Below are 27,325 nucleotides of genomic sequence, written 5' to 3'. Positions count from 1 at the left end.
GCCACTTCACAATTTTTTACTCATTTATATTAAACTTTTCACTTCATTCTTCAAGTCCGTGTGTCAGGAATTAATTTTTCAAATAATGTGGGGATGAAGACAATTAATTTTCGCTTTTTTTTTATTTCGTAGATACGAAATGTTGTCTTTGGACATAATGTTGTAAGCAATAATTTGTTCGTACCAGTTTTCAGATTTAAGTGGTCTATAAATATATTCCCTAATATGTACTTTTCCAAAATGATAAACATCATTCTTTCCGCTCGTAGAGAAGAAACTTCGGTAAGAAAAGATTATTTTATAAATCGTGTACATAAATATTGTTATGCAGCAAACGTAACTATTTCCTAACGTCTACTTACATAATATGTATATTGTTGCATACAATCAATTTAAGATCATTTCATCCCCATAGTCCAATAAACTACAGCAATAACGTCTATTATGCCAATTTATATAGTTTAAAATACGTTTCCATAAACCTTGCAGATGTGTTGTAATGTTAGAATAACTGACTCGGGAATCAGATCAAACTACAGCTAATTAATATTTAACAATAAACTGGCAGTTACAGCGATACTGTGTTGAGACGCGCAATGTCCGAGTACGGTTTTAGACTAACTTCGCTCCATTTCTTCATTTATGTACTGAAAATATGGCCTTTTACGTGGAAATAACGAAAGTAACTAAAATGTATATGGCTAGGAAATAGATGCCCCTCACCTCTTAGGCTATTCCTCCAATTTCTGTACCACATTTGTTGGGTTTCCCTCAGGCTAGAGGTTCCCTTTTGCTAGTATTTATTCATGCTTCTGAGTTAGGGTGGTCTCTTGTTAATCTACTGAGGCAGGCAACGGTTTTACTCACTTTTTCTAATGAACATTCATGATGAACTTTCTTAGTGACCATCATGATCTGTTTAAAAATAATTATTTTTTATTCATAAACATGAATGGACCACAGCTACTGGGTACGAAGTCTTGTAGGTCTCTGACAAATTTGAGATTAAAAGCTGAATACTGTGTTAACAAAAGCGAGTCGGCTATTTGAATTCATTGCTATAAAGTGTAGACAATTCTCTTAAGACAGTAAAGCCTCCCAGGACGAAATGGTCAGGCCGGCCATACACGTTGCGGCGTACCGGAGAGGTTTACCTGTACAGTTGACCTGCGCAGGTAAACCGGAGCGTGGGTGGCAGCTACGTTCGATGAACCTGCACAGGTGGCCAGACCTGTACAGGCGAGCCAGGAAGAATCGAAAAACAATTCCGTTACCTGCGCAGTTGAACATAACTGCACGTCTGTGTGATTCACCCAAGACCTGCACAGGTTTCAGCTCAATTGAAGCAGGACAAGCGCAGGAAGAGGGTCTTGCGTTCTGTTCATTTGTTTTTACAAAACCATTCGGTTTGTTTTGTTTTGTAATTTATTTTTGGTTACCGGTGATTTTTTGTTTTGTTTTGATAGCATACTATACGAAACATGTCAAACCGTAAGCGAACTGAAGTTTTAGAGAAGTTTATCGAGTTGTACAAATCTGAACCTTGTCTGTGGCGTGTAAAGAGCAAGGAGTATCATAATCGTGCACTGAGAGATGCCGCTTATACTAAATTATTGACAAAGTTGAAGGAATCCGAGAGGTCAACTGATGGGCAAACCGTACCGTGTATGAGGTCGTCGCCCCTGTTCAGATCAACTGTACAGGTAAACCTCTCCGGTACGCCGCAACGCGTATGGCCGGCTTCACCGTGCTGGCGTCGAGCAGGGAATATTAACCACGTTTGGTTAATTCTCGGAGGCTGGGTGTTTGTAATTCTCCTGTTACACGTCTTCGACTACACACAAAACATCTCACTACTAACTACGACAGAATCACGCAATGGTAAATACATCCCCCTACATCGGGTTGACGTCAGGAAGGGCATCCGCGGTATCCGTTAAACAGGGATTAAGCTACATTAGTCCTGATCCCAGATATCTGGGAAAAATACCATAAAAGTAGAAGCATCTCGTAAGTATAGCTGAAACATGATCCACATGGATGGACTGATAACACGTTACAAAAACAGAAGACAAAAAATCAAGTTTCTAGGATTTTAACTATTGAAATATATACGTATTTCAACATTTATAATATTAAGACAATATACGTTTTCAGTTTTCTCCAGGGTGCGGCCTTGATCTCCTTGTCTCATATTTTCTTCTACTGCGGTTAACTCTTCGGATTCCCGGATATTTTATTTCTTAGTAATTTTTGACGAGATATGCAGTCGTACTGCCTGAAAACACGTGATGTCTTGTAGAGGCGAGCTCCTCTGTGCGCAAAAGAAAGTGTTCGGGCAGACCGTATAGTCGGTAAAATATCCACTACAGGTGGCACTGCTGCTGCAGTCGCATACAAGTTTCAACAAAGGCTGGAGTGTTTGGCACTGTCACCATTGGAGCTTCCCGAAAAATTGAAGTATATACTTCTCTGAAGGAAAATGTCAGTCTCCTGTGCACTTTATGGCTGCAAGGGCAAATTGCGTATCATTTCACGGATATGTTTCCTTGAAATTCATATTTGTGCGTATAAACTAAGCTCACTGGACAAAAAAATACTCACCCCTGGAGAAATTATTACACGCATCATTTCATACCGTGCAACTCCGCCTCTGGACTTGATAACCGCCTGGATTCGGTTAGGAAGTGAGTCCACAAGGTTGTGCAGGTAGGTCGCATCCAGGTTAAGTCACTCGCTGAGGATTTGATCGCGTAATTCCACCAAAATGCAGATATGCTGATGTCGGCGTTTCATCCGCTGTTCCGACATGCCAATGGGGTTCAAGTCCGGTGATTTTGCAGGCCAATTGAGATGTAGTAGGGTAGGGGAGTGTTCATAAAACCAGTCACATATGCGTCCAGCCCGATGAACGTTGCTGTTGTCATTTTGAAAAATCGGGGTATCAATAGCATAATCATCATACAGATATTGACTGAAAGGCAATACCTAAACATCGAGAATAAATAAATATTCTGGTTCATATTAGTGGTCACCTCAGTGAGCGGGCCCAATCCGTGATACGAAAAACACTCCCAAAACATCACAGAACCACCTCTGGCTTGAATCTGACCTTGCACACATCCAGGATGGCATGCTTCATTTGGGCTTCGGTGCACTCGACGACGTGCATCATTGGAATACAGGCAAAAACTTGATTCGTCAGACCACATTACGTTCCGCCAGTCAAACACTGTCCACGTTCGATGAATTCTAGCCCACTGAAGGCGCGCAGCTTCAGGCTATACGCCAATGGCCTCTTGCGAGGTGACAGACTCCAAATGTTCATTGCATGCAGTTCCCGTCGCTAGTGATGGGTGGCGACTGGAATCGCGAAAAGTCGATTCAATCGATTCCGAGGAAATAGTACCACCATGTATGATACAGATACGCAAACACGTCCAGCACGAATGTGTTCTGTAATGTGAGATCGTTTTGGTTTGTTACTAAGTCAATTTACAAGCCATGCCTGTTCTCATTATAGTGTCCTGGAGTCATATACTCCAATGCGACTGTGATTTGATCAGAAAATATGATTCTCTGTTTCAAACTAATCAAATTGTATGGATTGTCAACAAATCAAAACGTGTACGGGGATTATGACATAATACACTGCTGGAAAAAATTAGTACACCCTCTTAGAGTTTTCCAGTTGACTCAAAATTTAGGCTATTGTTGAAACAGTGCATATGGAGTACATGAAATGATTACATTTACAGATCAATAGCTCAAGTGGTACTGAGGTACCAGGTGTCGATCCATGCTGAAACACCCATATTAGTACGTGGTGTATCCTCCACGGGCGGCAATGCAGGCTCTGATTCTGACATCCGTTAGATCATACAGATGGCGAATACTGTCTTGGGATACACTATTCCACGCCTGTTCGACCTGTTCACGTAGTTCTGCAAGAGTTGTGGGTTGACGAGTCGCACGTGTCAGTTGTGTTCGATGAGAGACAAGTCAGGAGATCGTGTTGGCCAGGGAAGTTGCTACACGTCTTGCAGAGCATGTTGAGTTTCACGTGCAGTGTGTGGACGAGCATTATCCTGTTGGAACAACACATCGCTTTCCTGTTGCAAGAATAGCAAAAGAATGGGTCTTACAACATTCTGCTCGTACCGAGCGCTGGTCAGTGTTCCCTCCACAAACACCAAAGGTGAACGAGAGTTGTAGCTTATCGCACACCAGACCATAAGATCTGGGGTGGGGCCAGTGTGTCTTGGACGAATGCACTCTACGAGACAGCGCTCGCCAGGTCTACGTTGTACGCGCAAACGGCCATCACTTGCGTACGGACAGAATCCGCTTTCATCGCTGAAGACCACGACCCGCCATTCCATCTTCTAAGTGATCCTCTGACGGCACCAGTCGAGCCGTGCACGTCAATTATGTGGCGTGAGAAGTGTGCGTGCCCGTAGTTCCACTGTTTGTAACCGGTTGCCAGCAGTTCGTCTTGACACTTCTGGGCTCACAAACCTTCTTATCTGTGCTGTGGTAGCTGTACGATCTGCCACTGCTGCCCTTACAATACGACGATCTTGGCGGACGTCTGTGCTGAGTGGACGTCCAGAACCTCATCTACGGGTGTGAGAATGTTCACGTGACCACTGCAAAAAGTATCGTTGCACAACTGACGCAGCACGTCCAGCATGTGTGGCAATTCTCCGAAAGGACCATTCCGCCACTCGGAAGGCCACAATTTAACCCCTGTCAAGCTCGCTCAGTTGGCTGTAGGAAGCACGAGTGCGTCCCCGTGGCATGGCGCCTTTTCGCTTCACACGTTTACATCACACTACGCCTTATGGCTGTAAACATTGCCTATTAAAGGGTACATCCAGATGGCGCTCTGGAAGATATGTACTACGCTATCAGTTGGTGGACGACGTTAAAACCATTATCAGTACATCTACTATCCTCCAGGTGGCATCTGCTGTCGTCGGATCAAAATCGATGTCGTCTTTCCAAGCGTACTAATTTTTTTTTCAGCCAGTGTATAATTCTACTATTTCAACAAAATACAATTGAACTAAAGGGACAACCGTAACTAATGTTAAGCAGTGATGAAAACAAAAATAGTAATTCTAACAGTTTCTCAAATATTTAGCACTAGCATGAAATGTTCTTCTTCTTCTTTTCTACCACTTTTTTCACACCTGTGCGGTCGCGGGTGTGAACTGTGTCGCACATGTGGATTTGGCCCTGTTTTACGACCGGATGCCCTCCTGACGCCAACCCTGTATGGAGGGATGTAATCACTATTGCATGTTACTTTGGTGGTTGGTAGTGTAGTGTGTTGTCTGAATATGAAGAGGAAAGTGTTGGGGTAAACTCAAACACCCAGTCCCCGGGCCAAAAGAACTAATCAGAGGCGATTAAAGTCCCCCACCCGGCCGGGAATTGAACCTGGGACCCTCTGAACCGAAGGATTCAACGCTGACCATTCAGCCAATTGGTCGGACAGTAGTACGAAATGTTCATTGCAAATTAAATGTAAAGGAAGACTGTTATGCTACGAAACAAGTTGTGTACTTATTCAAAATGTGACTTAATTCTACAGGCTATACGTTTATACTAGCGATATTTGAAAACTACATTAGAAAAATACAGTATACGCATAAATAACAATGTCGATTGCTACACCCAGCGTCGAAATGTGTAATGTAACTTCCAAACTGAAAATAAAAACCTACAGCCTGTTTTCCAGTCAATGACCAGGTCAGGGATGAAATGAATGAAGCCCCCATCTTAAGGCGAGGATAGGAATTGTGCCGGCTGCCGAAGCCTGTCGCACTCCTCTGGGGCAATGATTAATGATTGACAAAGGAAATTAAATGAAATGAAATGATACTGGAGAGTGTTGCTGGAATGAAAGATGACAGGGAAAACCGGAGTACCCGGAGAAAAACCTGTCCCGCCTCCTCTTTGTCCAGTACAAATCTCACATGGACTGACCGGGATTTGAACCATGGAACCCAGCCACGGAGGCTCTGATTTCTAGACCAGGCATCTTCAATCGAGAGCAAAATGCCTTCGGAGCTAGTTTGCTCCCCGCTCTTGAGGAACGAGAACCAGAGTCCTGCAGCCAGGCCCACCGCGCAGCACTTCAGGCCCACGGGCTCCGGCACCCTAGCCCGTGTAGTGCCGTTCTCTTCTGACGCGGCCGCGTACTGGCCCACAGCACTGGTCTCATACAGCCCACACAACCGCACTTGGCGGGCTCAGTAGAATAACCTCGAGTACTTCTCCACAATAACATGTGCGCCGTGCACAACGAAATGTTCACGTCACACTACTATTCGGATCACTCACTCTCCGAATTCCCGTACGCTAATAATTTTTTTTTGCTAGTTGTTGTACGTCGCACCGACACAGATAGGTCTTACGGCGACGATGGGACAGGAAAGGGCTAGGAGTGGGAAGGAAGCGGCCGTGGCCTTAATTAAAGTACAGCCCTAGCATTTGCCTGGTGTGCAAATGGGGAAACCACGGAAAAACACTTTCAGGGCTGCCGACAGTGGGATTCGAACCTACTATCTCCCGAATACTGGATGCTGGCCGCACTTAAGCGACTGCAGCTATCAAGCTCGGTAATAACATATTTCAAAATAGGCTAATCGGCTTTTGAAATTAAACGGTAGACATTTCTCGTGCACTGCAACAATAACAATTGAAAACAAACAGAAACTTTATTATAAACTAATATTCGTCTGCATTTGACATCAAGTTAACTGAAAATGAATCTAAATAACACGAAGCATATTCATAGTACATCATTCGCGTTTACCTTAAAATAAAATACAAACTGAAATGACGTGCAATATGCCAACAACAAAAACAAACCTGAAGATAGCTTTTACTTAGTGTGCGTAGTTTATTGGTCATTGCTAATGGCGGTGGAATGGAATTACTGTGAATGAAAAGAAGAGCATCAGCATTGTCTGGTTGTAGAAGAGACCGTCGTGCGTTGAGAATGAAGCCCTCTGAACTGAAATTTCTCTCTGAAGCTGAACTTGATGCTTGCATACCGGTACATGATACATTCTTAGCGATCTGGTGAAATTTTGGATAGTTTTGTCCATTTGTTCTCCAAAAGGACGATATATCTATCTTCTTCCATTCCACAATTTTGCTTTAAATATCCTTCCAGCTCATCTGTTGAAACAGGAGCATCATGCATGTCAGTTCACGAAGAAAACTTCATTACTTTGGCAGGTTGTGGCATAGTCGTGGAGTCTGATGACACGGAAACATTAGGATGCTCGTCATTCAAGCACACCGTGTTCATCGTAAGTTTTTATCTAATCATAAAAAAAGACAAAATCATTCGACTCCTTTAATCTACACTAATATAATAAAGACAGAGTGCGAATTTTGTTAGTTTGTGTATATCTGGAGGGTAATCTCAGAAAAGACTGGACCGATTCTAAAAATCTATTTACTAATGTAAATATACATTATGCCTAACGGACATGGGCTGCATTTTATTTTCAAAACAATTCAAGGTGGGGGCGACAGGGGAGATATAAAAATAATAGGCTAATATAGGCGAAATATCGAATTTTTCGTACAAGGACGAGACAAAGCTCATTTTAAGCCCCTTGACGCAAAAAACAAAACTGGTTAAGCCATAACCATGTTTTAAGGCTCTAAAACCAACCGTTATGGAGATATTGGCACCACACTACCCCTGCTCTCGGAATCGAATAAAGAAATGAGCTGCCGTAACCATGGCAACGTCAGCTCCAGGATTCTACTGCAGCGAGATTATGCGTGTACGTTTGGGCATAGCTGCCAACCAAAATTTGTACACATAATCCCTGAGCATATATACAATATATCTAAAAAACTTAACAAGTTACAGACGTGAAGTGATATTTATTATCTCGTTTAAAAATAAAGAGACATGTATTATTTTGTTTTCCGAAAAATCACTTAAGGTTGTGGGGGAGGGGGGGGGAAGTAAAACGGACTGAAATATGGGTTAGCGTGAATTTTTAAGATGAGCATATCTACAGTCCATCTCAAACACTTAACATGTTACAGATGTGAACATTGATATTTTTAATATTTTAAGAATAAAAAACAGGTATTATTTTGTTTTGGGAAAATTTACTTAACGTGGGGGGTAAAGGGACTGAAAAGGGGGTTGAATTATTTTTTATTAGGGTACTGATATCTCAAAAACTGAAGTTGTTACACACGTAAAAATTGGTATTTAGAGTCTCCTTTAAAAAGAAAGGAATACGTATTCTTTTGGTTTCGGAAAATCCACTTAAGGGGGGTAAAAGGACTGAAATATTAGTTGAATTATTTGTAGGAGGATACTTACATCTAAAAAGCCTAAAGATCTTGCAGACGTGAAAATGGGTATGTGAAATCATCTTTAAAAATAAATAAAAACACTCATTTTGCGGGTAAAATCAGCTTCGGTGGGGAGGGGGAATTGAATTAGGTGTTGAATTTTTTTCATGAGGATAGGAATATCTCAAAAATTGAAGATGTTACAGTCGTGAAAATTGGTATTTGGCAGCTCCTTCATCAATAAAGACATATTTTTTGTTTTCAGAAAACCACTTAAGGGACTGAAAATAATTGAAAAAGCAGGTGATTTTTTTTAAATGAGTACCGGAATATCTACAGTGTATGTCAGAAACTTTACATGTTACAGACATGGGACTTGATACAGTACTTGGAATGTCCTTTAAAAATAAAGAAGCTTGTCTTTTTTTGTTTTTGGAAAATCCACTTAGGTGGAGGTGGAGGAAGGGCTGATAAAGGGGTTGAATTCTTTTTATGCGGATACTTATATCTCAAAACCTGAAGATGTTACAGATGTGGAAATGTATTTGGAATCTCCTTTAAAAATAATTCTTTTTTTACTTAATAGAAGACGTTCTCACGTGTACAGTTCTATGTCGTATGGTCATCTTAGCCTCAAAAGGCAATACCACAAACGTGGTTTACAAAGAGTTTCTGGGGTAAATGAAAGTCAATTTTTCAATGAGGTTTTATACTTTAGGGATTTTCAGATAATGTCTTAGTACAGTACGGAAGAATGATGACTTTTATCAAATTACGAAATCCACGCGAGAAGTCGGGGGTAACTGCTAGTGTGTACATAAAGTTCACCGCAGATGGTATAGCACACAAAATTAAAGTCTTTCCCATCACCGTCAACTGCCGGCTTGAATACCAACCAAATACAACTTTTAAGTTTAGGATCCGGTTCAGAAGTTTTGTACTGTGTGGTTTTTAGTTCGTTTGTTTCTTCTTTTTTTACTTCTTGTTTTTTTGCCACGGTTTCTTTTCTTTTGGAACTACAGTCCACATTTGTTTCCAATAACAGGATAGACGGAGAAGTCAAACTGAAAACCACAGCAAACTTGATCATCTCCACTCGACCGTAATGCAACGCACTCCGCTGACACTCAGTACACTGTACACATTGCAGCAGTCAGCCCATAGAACTACCACAGCGCTGTCCTTGGCTTACCGCGTACGAATGACAGCGCTGCCCAGACCGGCCCGTGAGATGACGTCACGGGCTTCGTATGTTCGAGCCTTTCAAAGCCCATTGCAGTATACTGCTGAAGTAGCTCATGGGCTGGGCCGCTCTGCAGGACTCTGATCCATCTACTCTCTAAAATCAGATAAAATTAAAAGTAAAAAAAATGTTTTATTTGTTTACTGTAGTCCAAAGTAGGTCTACATATAAACTGTAATCAGTATTTGTTTAAGAATCAGCCACCACTGCTGCACTCATTATCCATTTATGACTCCATGTATCGCTTCGTTCTGAACTATGTGGTGTCTGCTGACTTTGTGGATTATTTATTGAGTGGTTACGGGTTTATCCATACTTATACCGTAGAGTAGACTGTAGCGCATAACACTTCCTACACTGTGTCGTGTACAGGTATTCAGATTTCCTACTGCTATCGGGTTAAAAAGCATCAGTAAAATAATAGCGGCTGGATCGATCACAAAACTAGAGACTGAAGAATGGAGCCCAGTTTTGGCTTTCCAGCATTAAGTTGTGCACATGAGAGGAGAAGAAAATTAAGCCCTGCTCTGTGTGCGAAGTGAAAAACTACTACTACTACTACTACTACTACTACTACTACTACTACTACTACTACTACTACTACTACTGACATCATAGCTGAGTGACATCAACACTGGCTTCTCACCAAGGCAGATGTCGTTCGAATCCCAGTCAATGGACATAGATTTAAAGAAATGAAAAGTCATGTTCGGATTCCACGTAAAACTAGAAGTCAGTGGCTATAATCATGTTAACAGTCATGTAAAACTACAAGCTAGTGTTTTGTCCCCACTTTTCTTATGTAATTTTAATTGGCTTATGAAACATGAATGGAATTTTGCATAAAAAACGATGAAATAAATGTAGACTTATTGTTAATTATTTATAACTTACAGTCTGCTAATGGAATGCTGATGGACATTATATCATAAAGCTTTGAAAATACCTGTGTAGACCCTTGGTATTGCAGCAGATGCTTCATTTAGGGGCAAAGGACATAGTAAACAACAACCCAGCGCGTCTCGTGGGTCAGTAAAATAAGAACAGCTGGATCGATCACAAAACTAGAGATTGAAGAATGGAGCCCAGTTTTGTCTTTCCAGCATTAAGTTGTGCACATGAGAGGAGAGAAAATTAAGATCTGCTCTGTTTGCGAAGAACTGACCGCACACGCAGGAGAGAGAGATAACATTTTGGCTGATAACCTGTTAGGAATGGTATTATGGCTACCCTGTGAGGTGTCCGCAGCTGCTTGGTGCTATGAGTGAATAGGGAGCAGCTGTGCCCCCATAAATTAGCAGTGGAAGTTTACCTGAATTGTCTGTTCACACACTGGCCATGCCATACCTGATGTTGACTGAATCCTGTTTCACCACCAAATCAGTCCTAAATTTATGGCAGAGCTAGAGAGTGAACCTGGTCAACAGAAAGCAAAGCTACTATACTTACCCATTGGTCACAAGGACAGAAATTTGTAGAATGATGCTTCGAACCCACTTTTCTTGGTCATTCAGCACCATGGTGGCCAGGTGAGTTAGTACGGTAGCTTCCAGTTCAGTCGGTTCGGGTTTGATTATTAGCCGAATTTAAAACAGAAAGACACTGTATTACTCAGTAACAAGATACAGGAACCACTTGTCCTCTATATCAAAATACTCGGCCAAAATCCCTGAACAGTCTCTGAAGTTTGTCGGTAGTGTTCACCTACATTTTGTATAGCTTTGCAAGGTGCTACAATTTCAACTTGGTTAGGGTCATGCAGCTGTGAACTTGCATTTGGGAGATAGTGGGTTCAAACCCCACTGCCGGCAGCCCTGAAGATTGTTTTCATTAGTTTCCCATTTTCACACCAGGTAAATGCTGGGGCTGTACATTAATCAAGGCCAGTCGCTTCCTTCACCCTCCTAGCCTCCTCTTATCCCATCGTCACCATAAGACCTGTCTGTGTCCTTGCAACATAAAGCAAATTGTACAATTTCAACTGATATTAATACACAAAGAGAACTAGCTCATAATGTTTATAAAGTAACTAAAGTGAGCATTCTAAAGATAACCATACATGCATCATTCTAGACTGTTATGCCCTTTCAGCATTCAGTCTGAGAGCCTCTATGAATTAACTAAACACCTCCACAGTTCTCTGTGTTCTCATTTAATTCCATACCTATTATCTTTTCATTCAAAACCGAGTCTAATCACTGCCGCCTTTGTCTCTCTCTGCTTCTCTTACCCTCCACAACCAAGTCCATTATTCTCATACGAAGGCTGTCCTCCTCCATTCGCCTCACATGACCCCACCGCCAAAGCTGGTTTATGCATACAGTTTCATCCATCAATTTCCATTGTAACTTAGCCTTTATCTCCTCATCCCGAGTACCATTATTCCCCATCTGTTTTTACCAGCGATCATTCTTGCTACTTTCATGCCTGTTACTTCCAATGTAAGTATATATAATTGTGAATATAATAGTATGAACTAATGGTGTGTTATTCTTCTGTTTCAGTTATCAGGTCTGGCACTCCTTGTTCTTGGAATTCTTGTACTAACTGAGACAGAAGTATACCAAGAATTCTTAGCAGGAAAATTTCATGCCCCACCGATCTTACTCATTGTTATTGGATGCATAGTATTTGTAGTAGCATTCTTAGGCTGCTGTGGAGCCATTCGGGAGAGCCACTGTATGGTGATCACGGTAAGTCTTAACATCCTAAATCAACTTCACGAGCAGGTTGTTGTACTACGTCACTATGTTAGCCTGAAGGGAATCTGGACATGCAACTTGCATGTTTTAAGCCAGTTTTGCAGATTCATATCTAAGAAACTATTTGTTCCAATTCCAAGACTGCCAAACTTTATTAACTTTTTAACATCAATTAGGGCAAAGAAACATGCATATTATGAATGATCTATTTTCCTTATTTCATCAACAGGGATGTAAATAGTAACAAATCACATTTATAGATTCAAATTTCTGTCCACAATTTTACATGCAGTTTTCAGTGGAGGATGAGACATAACCCTTGTTGTGTACGTGAAAAACACTGGTACCTAAAACAAAAGACCTAAGAACATAGTATCCAAAAACTATTTTACCCTCTTAAAATGGGCTCTCAAAAAGTAAATATCCCCCCCCACAAAAAAAAAATATATATCCAGGTGGTATGTCTCCTACTGATATTTTAGCAGGAAATATATGTTTTGAAATTCTCCTTGTAGTTTCTAGGCAATTAAAGTAGTACCCTAAGATTCTTCTTCTTCTTCTTCTTTGTTTTATTTTATTTCCCATGCTTGGTGGGGTTGCAGGTGCGAACTGTGTCACACATGGGCCAGAATAATTAATCATATGCGATTAAAATCCCCGACACAGCTAGGAATCGAACCCGGGACGCTCTGAACCGAAAGCCTCAACGCTGATCATTCAGCCAAGGAGTCCGACAGTTCCAAGTTTGATTGCTATAGCTTTTATGGTTCCTAAGAAAAGTCTACCTAATTTTTTTTTTTTTTTAATGTCACTTTCAGAAATGTAACTATAATGATGTTATTCGTTTTATATCCCACTAATTATATTTATGCTTTTTGGAGATGCCGAGGTGCCAGAATTTTTTCCCATAGGGAGGCTGGTGTATTTGAGCACCTTCAAATACCACTGGACTGAGCCAACTTGAGCTAAGGAGGCAGTGGTACCGATATATTAAAAAAGTCTTGTAAAACACACTTTTGTTGAGGGAAGCTTATTCTATTCAAAGAAGTGAAACACCCAAAAATGAACATTTGATTACTTTTCATGTCCATGTGGCCTTAAGGCAAGCAAATTTCAAGAAATAGCTCTGTGTACATATAGTGTCTGGAGTTATTTGGGGACTAATAACATGAATAGGAACACATAGAAGGAAAAATCCAATCACAAGTCATGCATAAAACAACAGGAACATCAAATGGAACACATAATAGGAAAAATATGATATGTCAATGGGAGAAGATGCTTTGGGTTCCTTTTCTCCTATTATGTTTCTCCTCGGTTCCTAGTATTTTACCACCTGTATTTATCCTTTTATTTTTTCCCCTTTTCCTGTGTTTATCTTTCTTCTTATCCTCCAGTGAGTGAAGATCTTCAATGAGTGTTTAAACCCACTCTCCTGATGAAGCAGAAATGAGCTTGTCGGGGACCAAGAAGAAACTGGGATTGATGAGGAGAGAGGACGGCAGTATAAGAAACGGAGATTACCGAGCGAGTTGGCCATACAGTTAGGGTCGCGCAGCTGTGAACTCGAATTTGGGAGATAGTAGGTTTGAACCCCACTGTCGGCGGCCCTGAAGATAGTTTTCTGTATTCTCCCATTTTTCACACGAGGCAAATGCTGGGTTTGTATCTCAGTTAAGGCCACTGGCGCTTCCTTCCCACTCCTAGCCCTTTCCTATTCCGTCATCGCCATAAGACCTATCTGTGTCGGTGCAACATACTGTAAATCAAACTGTAAAAGAAAAAAGTAGAGATTATCCTTGTCCTTTTGTGTTTTCTTTCCATTTCTTCCTCTTCCTACGCTGACCTGTCGTGTTTTCCTTATTACGTGTTTCTTTTTATGATCCTCTTACTAGATATTACTTTATTTGCATTTGTTTATTCCTTTCCAACCCTTACAATGACATGCCAGTGTGAGTAAAGGAAATGAGGGAAAGAGGAGACAAGACAAACATGAAAACACAAAAGGACAAGAACAATTTCCACATTGTTCTGTGTGATTAGTTTCATTTTTCCACAATTGATGGATTATGACTCACAACTACAGATTTTTCTGATGTCCCACCTAATCAATACTATATATGTTATAAATTTTATTTATTTATATCTAAATTTCAGTACTAGTTTCAATCCATGGATCATTCTCAGTTGCTTACACTAACAATTAAAATAGTACATCACAATCATTAGAGACCGCTTTCTTTGAGTTTGTCGTATATTACAGTCTTAAAATCTAACAACTGCCCATGTTTCATTTCACTAGCATATCACATTTAGCCACAATGACAGCTTCAATAGAGGACCAGAAGCATTGATATGCATTAATCACATAATCCTTATTGAAATCAGACATTGGTCAGGTAATGACGGCTTTTAGGTGATCTGTTGTATCATGGCAATATTGACTAGCCTCCTATTCAACAATGCCCCACACTTAATAATCTAGGGAATTTAGGTCTTCTAAGTTAGGTAACCATAAGTTTGGTGTGATGTGGTTGTGCAGATTGACTGCCGTCCTATCTTGTGTCATCCCACCTTTGTGAAAAGAAGTGGGATGGTATGGCTTGCCCTTTGCTTCTCACTACTCCTAGAACTAACACAGCTGTTCAGAACTCTGTGTGCATAACATGGGGGGATATCAGAAGGATCTGCACATAACAACATGCCATTTCTCCCATTCATTTTATGATCCTGGTAGAATTTATTCTTCATTGTAAAAATATTAGAGCTGGCCAACTCATTCAGTAGTGGTTTGCTTGCAGCTGCCATTGTTCTTACACGGGTACTGACGGGAACTGCCCTTTCTTCCACCATATGACATATCCAATGTCCTCGAGCACCACAGTGTGGATTGTGCTGTCGGACATCTGGAGATCTCTGACAATGTTCTTCATAGACGTTCTGGTACTCATTGATAATATTCTGCACCTGCTGCATGAACTGTGGTGCCCTCATACTGTCTGAATGCTGTGAATGCTTTTTGTACTTGGCTACATGCCACACATCACCGCCAGAGGCTTCTAACTCCTCCTAAACTTTGTTTACTGATGACCTGGCAAATTCCATAAAAAACATACAATTTTGACATTCCAGTGCTTACTATCAAAGGGTAAGATGGGTCCACCTATTCAATACCATTAGTGTGATGTGGTGGACCCTTCCTACCCTTTGATAGTGATCAATTGTCAATACGGACCATAATGAAATTCATAATTTATGATCCCAGTGCTTTGTGTATGTCAGGACAATTGCAGAATGTCTCTACAATTTGCTAACGTGTCTCCAGCACAAGGAATGCAACAGACTTTGCACACGCCCCTACAGTCAGTTATTCACCCCCATGTATCTCAAGGCCAAGAATAATTGGAAATGAGAAGGGATTGGAAACAACAGTTATTTCTGTCTTAGTACGGAATTATTCCCAAGTAGTTCCGTGGAAGAAAAATGCCAAAACAGAAATCACCACAAAGTGTATTTTTAAACCAGCTAGTGAATGAATTTGTAAAATACCTGTTTACAACAGAAGGGCATGCTTTATTTTCTAAATTGTGCAGGTTTTACAAAGGAAAAGATTAAATGTATCCTCCTATTCAATACATAACTTAATTCCATCATTAGATGGAGTAATAAAATTCAAACATATTTTGACTCGTTTGAGCCATCTTCAGTGAAATAAGGGGGATTAAAGTAATTTACATAACACAAGCTAAAAATGTGCTAAAAATATAATGAAGGAACAAATGAAAAACAAAAGAGACTTGATGGAAATTTAAAAAATACAATATACAATATTTACATCATTAGATGGAGCAATAAATAACTCGTTGAGACAAATTCAGTGAAGAAAAGTTAATATGAAATGTAATTGAATCTGAAAAGTGTGTTAAAACTAAGAAGAAAAGAAATGAAAACAAATGATACAGATGGAAATGAACAACAAGTGCTTATAGTGAGGTTGCGGACCTCTTAGTCTAAAAATTTTACAGTTTGATAACAATTCAAACAGGGCAAAATCACTGTGTTGAAAATTCAGGCTGACAGTCTGTCTTTGAAGAGTCACCATCACCATGAATGGCTAGGAGGGGAGTGAAAAAGCTTGAGAAACCAAGTTTGAGAGGAGACACCGTGCCAGGTGAAATGTATGTGAAAGAAGATGAAAAAATGCCAATTAATTAAAAATTTTACAATAGCAGCTTTCTCAATTACTTCTCAATTTAGCGGTCCCATTCTCGATGATTGTTTCCAAACTCATTTTCAATCCACACACTGTCAACAATAACAATAATAACATCAATAATAGATATTTGAACTCCGGAGTTTGCAAATTAGAATGCCAATCCTGTAATCCAGCTATGTAGGTCAAACAGGCCACAATTTTGTCATAAGATACGCTGAACATTGCAATGCTCTCAAATATAATAGTTTTTCAGCTATGAATGAACATCATAAAGCATCCAGCCACGAATACACATCAATAGATAAAGATCTTAAGATCTTGCATTATGAGCAAAAAGGCACCTTGCTCAACATTCTCGAGAGCATCCACATCGATTTAGATCAGTTTATGAACCCCCCTCACAATTTAAATGAAATCAACAAAAAAAAAAAAAAAAAAAGAACATTCTACTTGAAGCATTCGTTCCATACATTTGTCAGAACTTCTATAATAAAAACAAACCTTGCCTCCAACTCACCACCACTTCCCCCTCCCCACCCCCACCAACCCTGCACCCCCCTTCCCTCTACACTCCTCCCATCCTTGCAAACACAGCTGAGCCAACAATAGACATGATCGTACGAACGGGACCATTAACTTTGAGAAGGCCAGGCCGTTCTGAGAGGACAACCACCTTTTAAGTACCGTAAGTTTAAAGTTTCTTCACACCCATTTTACACCTTTTACTTATCAGCCCAAATTTCTCACACAACCTCATTTTTCGCATTACAGATTGGAACTTCATTGACGGTTTCCACTATGGTCACATACAGTTTACCATACAGCTGTTATCTTCTCTAACACAGCTTCTCGATTTTGTCACTACCCTCTTGACCATTTAAAATAAGGCAAATACACCTAGCCAACTTTTGAAACAATCATGAAGGACGGGACCACTAAATTGAGAAGAAATTGAGAAAGCTGCTATTCTAAAATTTTAAATTCATCGGCGTTTTTCCATCACTTGTCACATACATTTCACCTGGCACGTTGTCTCCTCTCAAACTTGGTTTCTCAAGCTTTTTCGCTCCCCTCCTAGCCATTCGTGGTGATGGTGACTACAAAGACAGACTGTCAGCTTGAATTTTCAACACAGTGATTTGTCCTGTTTGAATTATTATCAAACTGGAAAATTTTTAGACTAAGAGGTCCATAGCCTCACTATAAGCACTTATTGTTTGTTTCCTTCTGTGTCATTTGTTTTCATTTCTTTTCTTCTTAGTTTTTAGATTTTTTAGATTCAATTATGTTTTATATTAACGTTTTTTCACTGAATTTGTCTCAATGAGTTATTTATTGCTCCATCTAATGATGGAAATATTGTATATTGTATTGTTTTTATTTCCATCATGTCTCTTTTGTTTTTCATTTGTTCCATCATTATGTTTTTAGCACATTTTTAGCTTGTATTATGTAATTACTTTAACCCCCCTTATTTCACTGAAGATGGCTCAAATGAGTCAAAACATGTTTGAATTTTATTACTCCATCTGATGATGGAATTATGTTTTGTATTGAATAGGAGGATACATTTAATTTTGTTCTTTGTAAAGAGTAAACCGTCAATATGGAATGATTATAATATCTTGTAATAATAAATTGTGCAGGGTTAAAGTGAGTATGAAAAGAAAGCTTGTGGTACAATATCACATTAACCCTAAAGCCTATAAATGTTACATTGCCGGGCCTGTGGTGAATTTTGTTCACCATTCATTTTTCTTAGTCTTAGCAACTGGTTAACAAGTACCGGTACTAACTCTTACACGACTGATATTGTTAATCCTCATGTGCTTTATAATCCTTAGATATAATAATTACAACATAAATTGCAAGTGACAGTACATACATATAATAAAAAAGGTAAAAATGTTCATGGGTTGAAGACAGAAAGTAAAATTGAAACAGATGAATACTTAAAACATAAGAACTTCAAATTAAACACTTCTAACAATCTTCATTAATCATTATCATTATTCTCACACCTTACACATCTAATGCATCTTTTAGAGTGTGCTTTACACACAAAGTTATGACACTGATAACACATCATTGTGGTGACTTGATTTTGTTTCCACTCACAGTGAATGCATCGGCCTCTCTTCGATGGCACTTTTATTTCTTCTGATGTTTCTTCCTGATGGTATGGTGATAACACTGCTGAGATATCTGGAGGCAGTGTTCCTATCTTAACTCATTCAACCAATCACTTATTCATGAGTTGAAACGAAAGATTCTTCAATCCTAGAGGTAACCCTTGAAAAGTTATTGGTGCACCACATTGTTTCGTATTTCCCAAAGAAAAAATCCTTCTCTAGTTCATCGTGTTCGTAGCTATCAACTACGCCTACATCACCTTCTTGTTCACTCTCACTGTCATGATCAATGTCTGAATAATTTACCACTTCATCTTCACCATCAGAAAAATCACAAACTTCAGCTTTCTCAGATCCTTCCTCCTCATCAGATAATTCCTGTAACAGCATTTGTACGTCTTCAACCTTCACAAACTTCGCTCTACAATACAAATAGGTAGTTACTTTTGTTTCCTATATTGTCTATATTTTAAAACAATAAAACTCCTAGAACGTCCAAGGTAGAATTTTACTTACATTTCCGGGCGCGTGGTGAAGAAAGTTCACCAAATGACAGCAAATGCGAGTCAAGGTCGATTAGCGTGACACGTACAACTTCCTGAACAGATACCGCTACACTGAGAGTATCGACAAGATTTCGCCAGAAGGTACTAGCAGCGCGATGGCTATAGCACTTAGGAACTAAAAACTACAGATGAAATACGCAAGTTGGTGAACGAAATTCACCAGCGCGCCCGGTTTAGGGTTAAACAAAAAAAACCATCTGAAAGTTGTAATGAATTTGAAAACCAACAAGTGCTCCCAGGTTTTTCAGCGCCAAAATGCTGCCACATCCAGCAAATCATTATGTCCATATTTGTATACACTTCCAAGTAAATTAGGAGACAATTCTTTCTGTAAAAACAAGAGCTGTGCAGTGAATATAACTGGGACTTATTACTTGTAAAACCATTGTTGTACAATCACCATAATTCTGTTTGAGCAAATATTTTAAAGTCTTTTTTACTTATTTTATAGCATTTTTCCATAAATGATCATTTTCAGTGATTTTTTAGGTCATCAACATCTGCCCCCTAGTTTTGCATGATAGTCTCTTGAAACAATTATGAATGTTGATTTTATTCAGTGATTTTGAATCTTAAATTGATCTCCAAGAAGTGAATGGTAGTGACCTGGGCCGAATTTTTAATTCGGCCATGCTTGGGCCTGTACCTTCATTAAGGCATATTGGAGTTCATGTGAGATGTTCTTCAAGAGTTGTCAGAACTCAGCATTGAACTAAAAGCACATGATATGACTCTTCATAAGACTCAAAATATTATCCAGGTAGATTCTTCTGTTTGAAAATAGGAAATTACATAGTGGGTTTTACTATCATGATGCTTGAAATGCAGCTGAGAATTTGACATTCAAGAGAGTTACCAAAGGGAGTTACTTCAAGAAGATTTACATCATTTGGAAATGTACTGTATTCAAAATGGTTTGAAACTTAATCATGAGAAATGTAAAATAATATCGTTTTTTTAAAAACAAGAAAAAAATATCATTTCAGAACAAATTTAGTAATAACAACATTCTAACTCCTGTTTCACAAGTTAATGACCTTGGTGTTTTATTCAGTTATTAACCTATCGTTTAATGAACATCTTGAAAATATTCGTAAGAAAGCGTTTCAAAGATTGGGTTGCATTACTACACTGACTGACAGAGCAAATGCAACACCAAGAAGGAGTGGTCAGAACTTTATGCCAATTGCAGGGTAGACTGACGTCACTGAGGTATGCTCATGATGTGAAATGCGCCGCTGTGCTGCGCACGTAGCGAACGATAAATGGGACATGGCGTTGGCGAATGGCCCACTTCGTACCGTGATTTCTCAGCCGACAGTCATTGTAGAACGTGTTGTCGTGTGCCACAGGACACGTGTATAGCTAAGAATGCCAGGCCGCCGTCAACGGAGGCATTTCCAGCAGACAGACGACTTTACGAGGGGTATGGTGATCGGGCTTAGAAGGGCAGGTTGGTCGCTTCGTCAAATCGCAGCCGATACCCATAGGGATGTGTCCACGGTGCAGCGCCTGTGGCGAAGATGGTTGGCGCAGGGACATGTGGCACGTGCGAGGGGTCCAGGCGCAGCCCGAGTGACGTCAGCACGCGAGGATCGGCGCATCCGCCGCCAAGCGGTGGCAGCCCCGCACGCCACGTCAACCGCCATTCTTCAGCATGTGCAAGACACCCTGGCTATTCCAATATCGACCAGAACAATTTCCCGTCGATTGGTTGAAGGAGGCCTGCACTCCCGGCGTGCGCTCAGAAGACTACCATTGACTCCACAGCATAGACGTGCACGCCTGGCATGGTGCCGGGCTAGAGCGACTTGGATGAGGGAATGGCGGAACATCGTGTTCTCCGATGAGTCACGCTTCTGTTCTGTCAGTGATAGTCACCGCAGACGAGTGTGGCGTCGGCGTGGAGAAAGGTCAAATCCGGCAGTAATTGTGGAGCACCCTACCGCTAGACAACGCGGCATCATGGTTTGGGGCGCTATTGTGTATGATTCCACGTCACCTCTAGTGCGTATTCAAGGCACGTTAAATGCCCACCGCTACGTGCAGCATGTGCTGCGGCTGGTGGCACTCCCGTACCTTCAGGGGCTGCCCAATGCTCTGTTTCAGCAGGATAATGCCCGCCCACACACTGCTCGCATCTCCCAACAGGCTCTACGAGGTGTACAGATGCTTCCGTGGCCAGCGTACTCTCCGGATCTCTCACCAATCGAACACGTGTGGGATCTCATTGGACGCCGTTTGCAAACTCTGCCCCAGCCTCGTACGGACGACCAATTGTGGCAAATGGTTGACAGAGAATGGAGAACCATCCCTCAGGACACCATCCGCACTCTTATTGACTCTGTACCTCGACGTGTTTCTGCGTGCATCGCCGCTCGCGGTGGTCCTACATCCTACTGAGTCGATGCCGTGCGCATTGTGTAACCTGCATATCGGTTTGAAATAAACATCAATTATTCGTCCGTGCCGTCTCTGTTTTTTCCCCAACTTTCATCCCTTTCGAACCACTCCTTCTTGGTGTTGCATTTGCTCTGTCAGTCAGTGTAGATATTCTAGAGAATTTTCAAACTTAGCTACCTATCGATTTCTGTATGTGTCTATGGTACGCCCTTTACTAGAATACTGTACACCTGTTTGGAACCCTTCTCATCAGACCTCTGTCCATAGATTAGATTCAGTACAACATAAATTTCTTCGTCTATATTCATTTAGAGCAGGATTCTCATATGCTAATGTTGATTATACATCCCTACAACAGTCCTTAAATCTGCATAGCCTGTCACAACGCCGTGAATTATTGGATACACTTTTCATTTTTAAATTGCTTCATTCCTTGGTGAATTGTCCACAACTCCTTGCAAAAATTAACGTACATGTACCAGACAGACGCACAAGGTTCAAGAATACATTGTCTACAAATTGGCATAGAACTAACTACGCATTCAATGGGCCAATTGAACGAATGTCAAGATCTCTAAACAAAGTGGATATTGATATATTTAACTGCTGATTGTAAAAATTTAGAAATCACTTATATAATCTCCAGAATTGACTATTACTTTCCTGTGCTTACTTGTAATATAACCTGTGTATATATCTGTACATATTTTTCTACTTATACTCCATTGAACTTTCTTTTTAGTGTGTTTTGTTTTGTTTATTCTTCTCTACTGTTATGTAAAGTCGTATTACCGTTAATAAAGTATTATTATTATTAAGAGAAGAGAGAAAAAAGTCAACCTGCCAATGCAGAAAGCTCTCTTAAACCTGAAATGTTCTGACAGCTTAAGACAACAGATGGAAAAATCATCTGTTAATAAAAGAAGACGCACAAATACCAGAATGGACATAAGTACTGTATCCTGAATATTGGCCAGATAATGTTGAGAAGAATGTCACTTTTGGTGAACTTGAAGAACAGAATTTGTGTAGGTGATTCAGGTTTCAAGACAGGCAAGTTCTAAGAGGTTATCGTGAATTCCTTGTCAAGAAGAAAATGTGAGCATCACTACTACCACTTGTAAACACCATCAACAGCATTCCCATTTCTAGCTCTGAGTGTGAACATGGTTTATCGCAAATGAAATTAAGGGCTTCTCTACACCTGACAAGTGTGAATTCATTGATGTTTATCAAGCTGGTAGTTCTCCTCTATGAGATTTTTGAACTCTACCATATGTCAACTGCTGGTACCTGAAAGGAGAATATCTTGCAACAGACACAAAGAGCAAGGAATGTTCATATGAAGATGGCAGCACCAGCATTATGGGTGCAATTTTTTTTTTTTTTTTTTTTTTTTTTTTTTTTTTTTTTTTTTTTTTTTTACAATTGACTTTACGTCGCACTGACACAGATAGGTCGGGGTGCAATTTGGAAGTTACTGTAAAGGGAATGGTACTAACATCATGTCTTCATTTTTACTAACTATTAGTTACCTATGTTGAAGTCTGAAAGTTAATGTAAGGATTAGGTTAAGTTTTGTTTTGCCTTATAGATTGGATTGGACATTATGGTAAGTACACTGTGTGTTTTAAATTCATTTTTAACTAACCTCCCCAGTCCTGATGTCTCCTGTAGGAGACACTAACAATGTATTTTTGAAATTAGCAGTAGACCATGAAAGAATTATTATAATAGTTTGGTATCACTGCATGATATTAACAACAGTTACAGTTAAAATTGAAATAATTGATAAAGAGATTCAACCTATTCAATACAAAAGAATAAGAAATGTAGTGAATTACATTCTTATTTAATAATAAGTAGAAGTGGTATCGGTTTCGACCCTAGTCCAGGTCATCATCAGCCGATTAAAACATGAAAAACAATGCATAGGAAAAGGAGATAAAAGATCAAGAACACTCCGGTTCAGTAGAAGAGGCGATATAAAAATGAACGGGGGTAGACATTGTAAAATTCAGAAGAAGTAAAATGCAAGTCACTTATAAGAAAACAGTGCGTAATTTTCTGAGCGGCAGTATGGCACATGCAGTGTTAGGCAAAGTCTTAGAATGTTTATGAATAGCGGAGAACGGTTAAATGAGCTAGTTTTTAAACACTGTCAGGCACAAAGTCATATCATAATCGAACACATACGAAGATCCATAATCGTGCAGGAGTTGAAGATGAGTAGATCTATTGAAGTAACTTGCCAGCTCCCGGTGATCAGCGTGATATATTTAACATCAGGCACTGTGGTTTCAAACGCCAAAGTAAAATGGAGAATAGCTTGATGATCCAGTAATTTTCTTTGGTTGCGGGAAAGTAAGTATATAGATAAATATAATATAATATAATATAATATAATATAATATAATATAATATAATATAATATAATATAATATAATTCAATATAATTGAATAAGTAATTGTGCTCCTATAGAATTCTAAGAACAGTTGACGTGAAAAAAACAATTGTGAAGAGAAAAAAATATAGTAAAAAGCGCAATACCGGAGACAAATGGAAACGTATGTGCACAGTGTGCAATTTTTTAAAACATAAAAAGTTCAGGTTATGATTGAAGTAGTTGAAATCGGTGCAAAGCAGGAGTTGAGTATGAATGAGAAGAACCGAAATGAAGGTGGAATTGAATAGATTTTTTTTTAAAGAAAAGATAGAATAAATTAATAGAGGGAGAGGAATAGTGGAATAAGAGAAGAATAAAAGAAATTTTCCATGCCTTACAAAGTTTCTACCCACATTTTCTACCTCCAATAACCCACCCTCCTAACCCACCCTAAACTACCCCTCCTTCACCTCCCTATCTTATCCTTCCTCAACACCATTTAACTTCAATTTCTTTTATTCTTCTCTTATTCCACTATTCCTCTTCCTCTATTAATTTATTCTATCTTTTCTTTTAAAAAAAATCAATTCAATTCCACCTTCATTTTGGTTCTTCTCATTCATACTCAACTCCTGCCTTGCACCGATTTCGACTACTTCAATCATAACCTGAATTTTTTACGTTTTAAAAAATTGCACACTGTGCATATACGTTTTCATTTGTCTCCGGTATTGCGCTTTTTACTATATTTTTTTCTCTTCACAATTGTTTTCTTCATGTCAACTGTTCTTAGAATTCTATAGGAGCACAATTACTTATTCAATTATATTGAATTATATTATATTATATTATATTTATCTATATACTTACTTTCCCGCAACCAAAGAAAATTACTGGATCATCAAGCTATTCTCCATTTTACTTTGGCGTTTGAAACCACAGTGCCTGATGTTAAATATATCACGCTGATCACCAGGAGCTGGCAAGTTACTTCAATAGATCTACTCATCTTCCAACTCCTGCACGATTATGGATCTTCGTATGTATTCGATTATGATATGACTTTGTGCCTGACAGTGTTTAAAAACTAGCTCATTTAACCGTTCTCCGCTATTCATAAACATTATAAGACTTTGCCTAACACTGCGTGTGCCATACTGCCGCTCAGAAAATTACGCACTGTTTTCTTTTAAGTGACTTACATTTTACTTCTTCTGAATTTTACAGTGTCTACCCCCGTTCATTTTTATATCGCCTCTTCTACTGATCCGGAGTGTACTTGATCTTTTATCTCCTTTTCCTATGCATTGTTTTTCATGTTTTAATCGGCTGATGATGACCTGGACTAGGGTCAAAACCGGTACCACTTCTACTTATTATTAAAAAAGAATGTAATTCACTACATTTCTCATTCTTTTGAATAGGTTGAATCTCTTTATCAATTATTTCAATTTTAACTGTAATATTCTTCAATACGGAACAATGAAATTTTTAACTTTAAATTAACAACAGTTGTCGGTATTTTCTGAGAGTGAGTTGGACATCCTGGAGGTACTGACAAAGTGATGCCAATTGTTTGAAAATGGAAGTTTCTAGGAGGAAGGATGGAGCAGAAGTTGGTGCTGGTATGTAATTAACTAATTATTTTGTTGGCAGTTTCTGTTGATAAGATCCGATTTCCACCAATTATTTAACCTAAGATACTGATAGTTATAAACACCATATTACTTTTGTGATAGTCTTATCCTCTAGGTTAGAAACATTCACTTTTTTCTAGTGTATCCTGTAGACATTAGGCCATAAGCTAGTACGGTTTGACTTTCATGAATGTAAGTTGTGTGTTCGATCATTGGTCCTCGCCAATAACATACATAGAAGAATACGTCATTATAGGCAACAATAATTCCTTCAACAGCAATAATAGTAATTGTACCAGTAGGTACACCTCAACCCCGTGCATTTAAATGAAGCGCCTTGATGAATGCTATCTATCACATAAAAATTGAAACAACTAGTTACATTTTACTCCTTCTGAATTTTACAGTGTCTACCCCCGTTCATTTTTATATCGCCTCTTCTACTGATCCGGAGTGTACTTGATCTTGGACTTTTCTCCATAGATGTCTCTATTAAAGAACTGATGTCAGGCACTCTGGTGCAAATTGGAACAACTAGAAATTTAAATAAATTTTGTGTTTATAGGTTTTCTTATTTTATTTTTGATACTTCAAGGTTTGCAACACTTCTTACTCATCCCACCAGCTTTGGAGTCTGGCCAGTCAGAAATTTTGTGTATTTAATTTTCAGCCAGTCAAACGCTTCTTGTACCTATTTTATCTTCCAATAAAGTGAGAGGGTGTGTCTGGTTTTAGTCTTGAACCTTCCTCTTGGGTATAAAAGCTGATGCCTTTTTGAGCTAACTTGTCTTATTGATCATCATACTATTGAGTGTGTGTGCTGAGAGAGGAGGCGGGGGCCTCACCCCTCGGCAGGCAGAACATCAGCTAAGGTAATGGCCACCATTTTTCTACCTTTGTAGTTATCTCTGCAAGCTGATTCGAGGGGAAGGCTACTATCTTTAAATATGTAACAGTCATTTTCCGAATATGTAAACTTTCTTCCTTCTCATGTAAAAGTTCAAGTAAGTCAAAAGTACTTAACTGAAAACAGGGGATAGAGAGTGCATTGCCCTCCCCTTCAATTCATCTTGAGGTGACTACGATTTTGTAACTGCTTTTCACTTGTAAATTGTAAATTAACTTGTCCATCTAGTCACCTCAGTAGTTTAGGATTAGCCTCTGCATCATCGGGCCACAAGCCCAAGTAGGGTTTTAACCTTTGGTTTCAAGGAGCGCAAGTGTTCGCCTCCATATATTTTGATTTTTGGGCCAGTAATTGAACCTATTATTTTCCACGAAGGCCCGGTAGAATGGGTACTTGATACCCCTGTGTAAACTTAAAAGACAATTGATATGATTTTGTAAAATGTAGGTTATGCCTAGAGAGGTCTGAGAGTGAAGGTTTTATTGAGCAAGATTTCTAACCACAAGTGTAAAAGTTAAAGGCTGTAAGAGTTTGGGAGCACAGTCTCCGTGGTAGAATTTGTAGAGCATATAAGGCTCTTTCTTGTAATGTAAACTGGGTGCCTTTGGAAGGCCGTAACATGTATTATTTTGGAACAAAAGTGCCCTTGATTATCAATATCCTGTAAAAGAAAATTGGGAGGTATTTCTCCTTGAATGTGTTAAAAATGAGCCTAAGTTCTCTTGTTAAATTGTCAATTTAAAGAGCGACAAGCTCAGGTTCCTAATGTCTATGTTTTCGATGTTACCT

General features: G+C 39.4%; 1 protein-coding gene across 1 annotated transcript in view; it reads left to right on the top strand.

The window, feature by feature from the left end:
• LOC136864424 (23 kDa integral membrane protein) overlaps nt 1–27,325 on the top strand; it is an 80,994-nt gene that overhangs the window by 13,596 nt on the left and 40,073 nt on the right. Inside the window, exon 2 of the mRNA XM_067141402.2 lies at nt 12,091–12,279. Coding sequence (XP_066997503.1) covers nt 12,091–12,279 — 189 coding nt within the window. The remainder of the gene's footprint in view (nt 1–12,090; nt 12,280–27,325) is intronic.

This window comes from Anabrus simplex, chromosome 2, assembly GCF_040414725.1.
Source record: "Anabrus simplex isolate iqAnaSimp1 chromosome 2, ASM4041472v1, whole genome shotgun sequence".
NCBI lineage: Eukaryota > Metazoa > Arthropoda > Insecta > Orthoptera > Tettigoniidae > Anabrus > Anabrus simplex.
Note: the sequence above shows the minus strand (reverse complement) of the source record. Positions and strands in the feature narration are given on the sequence as shown.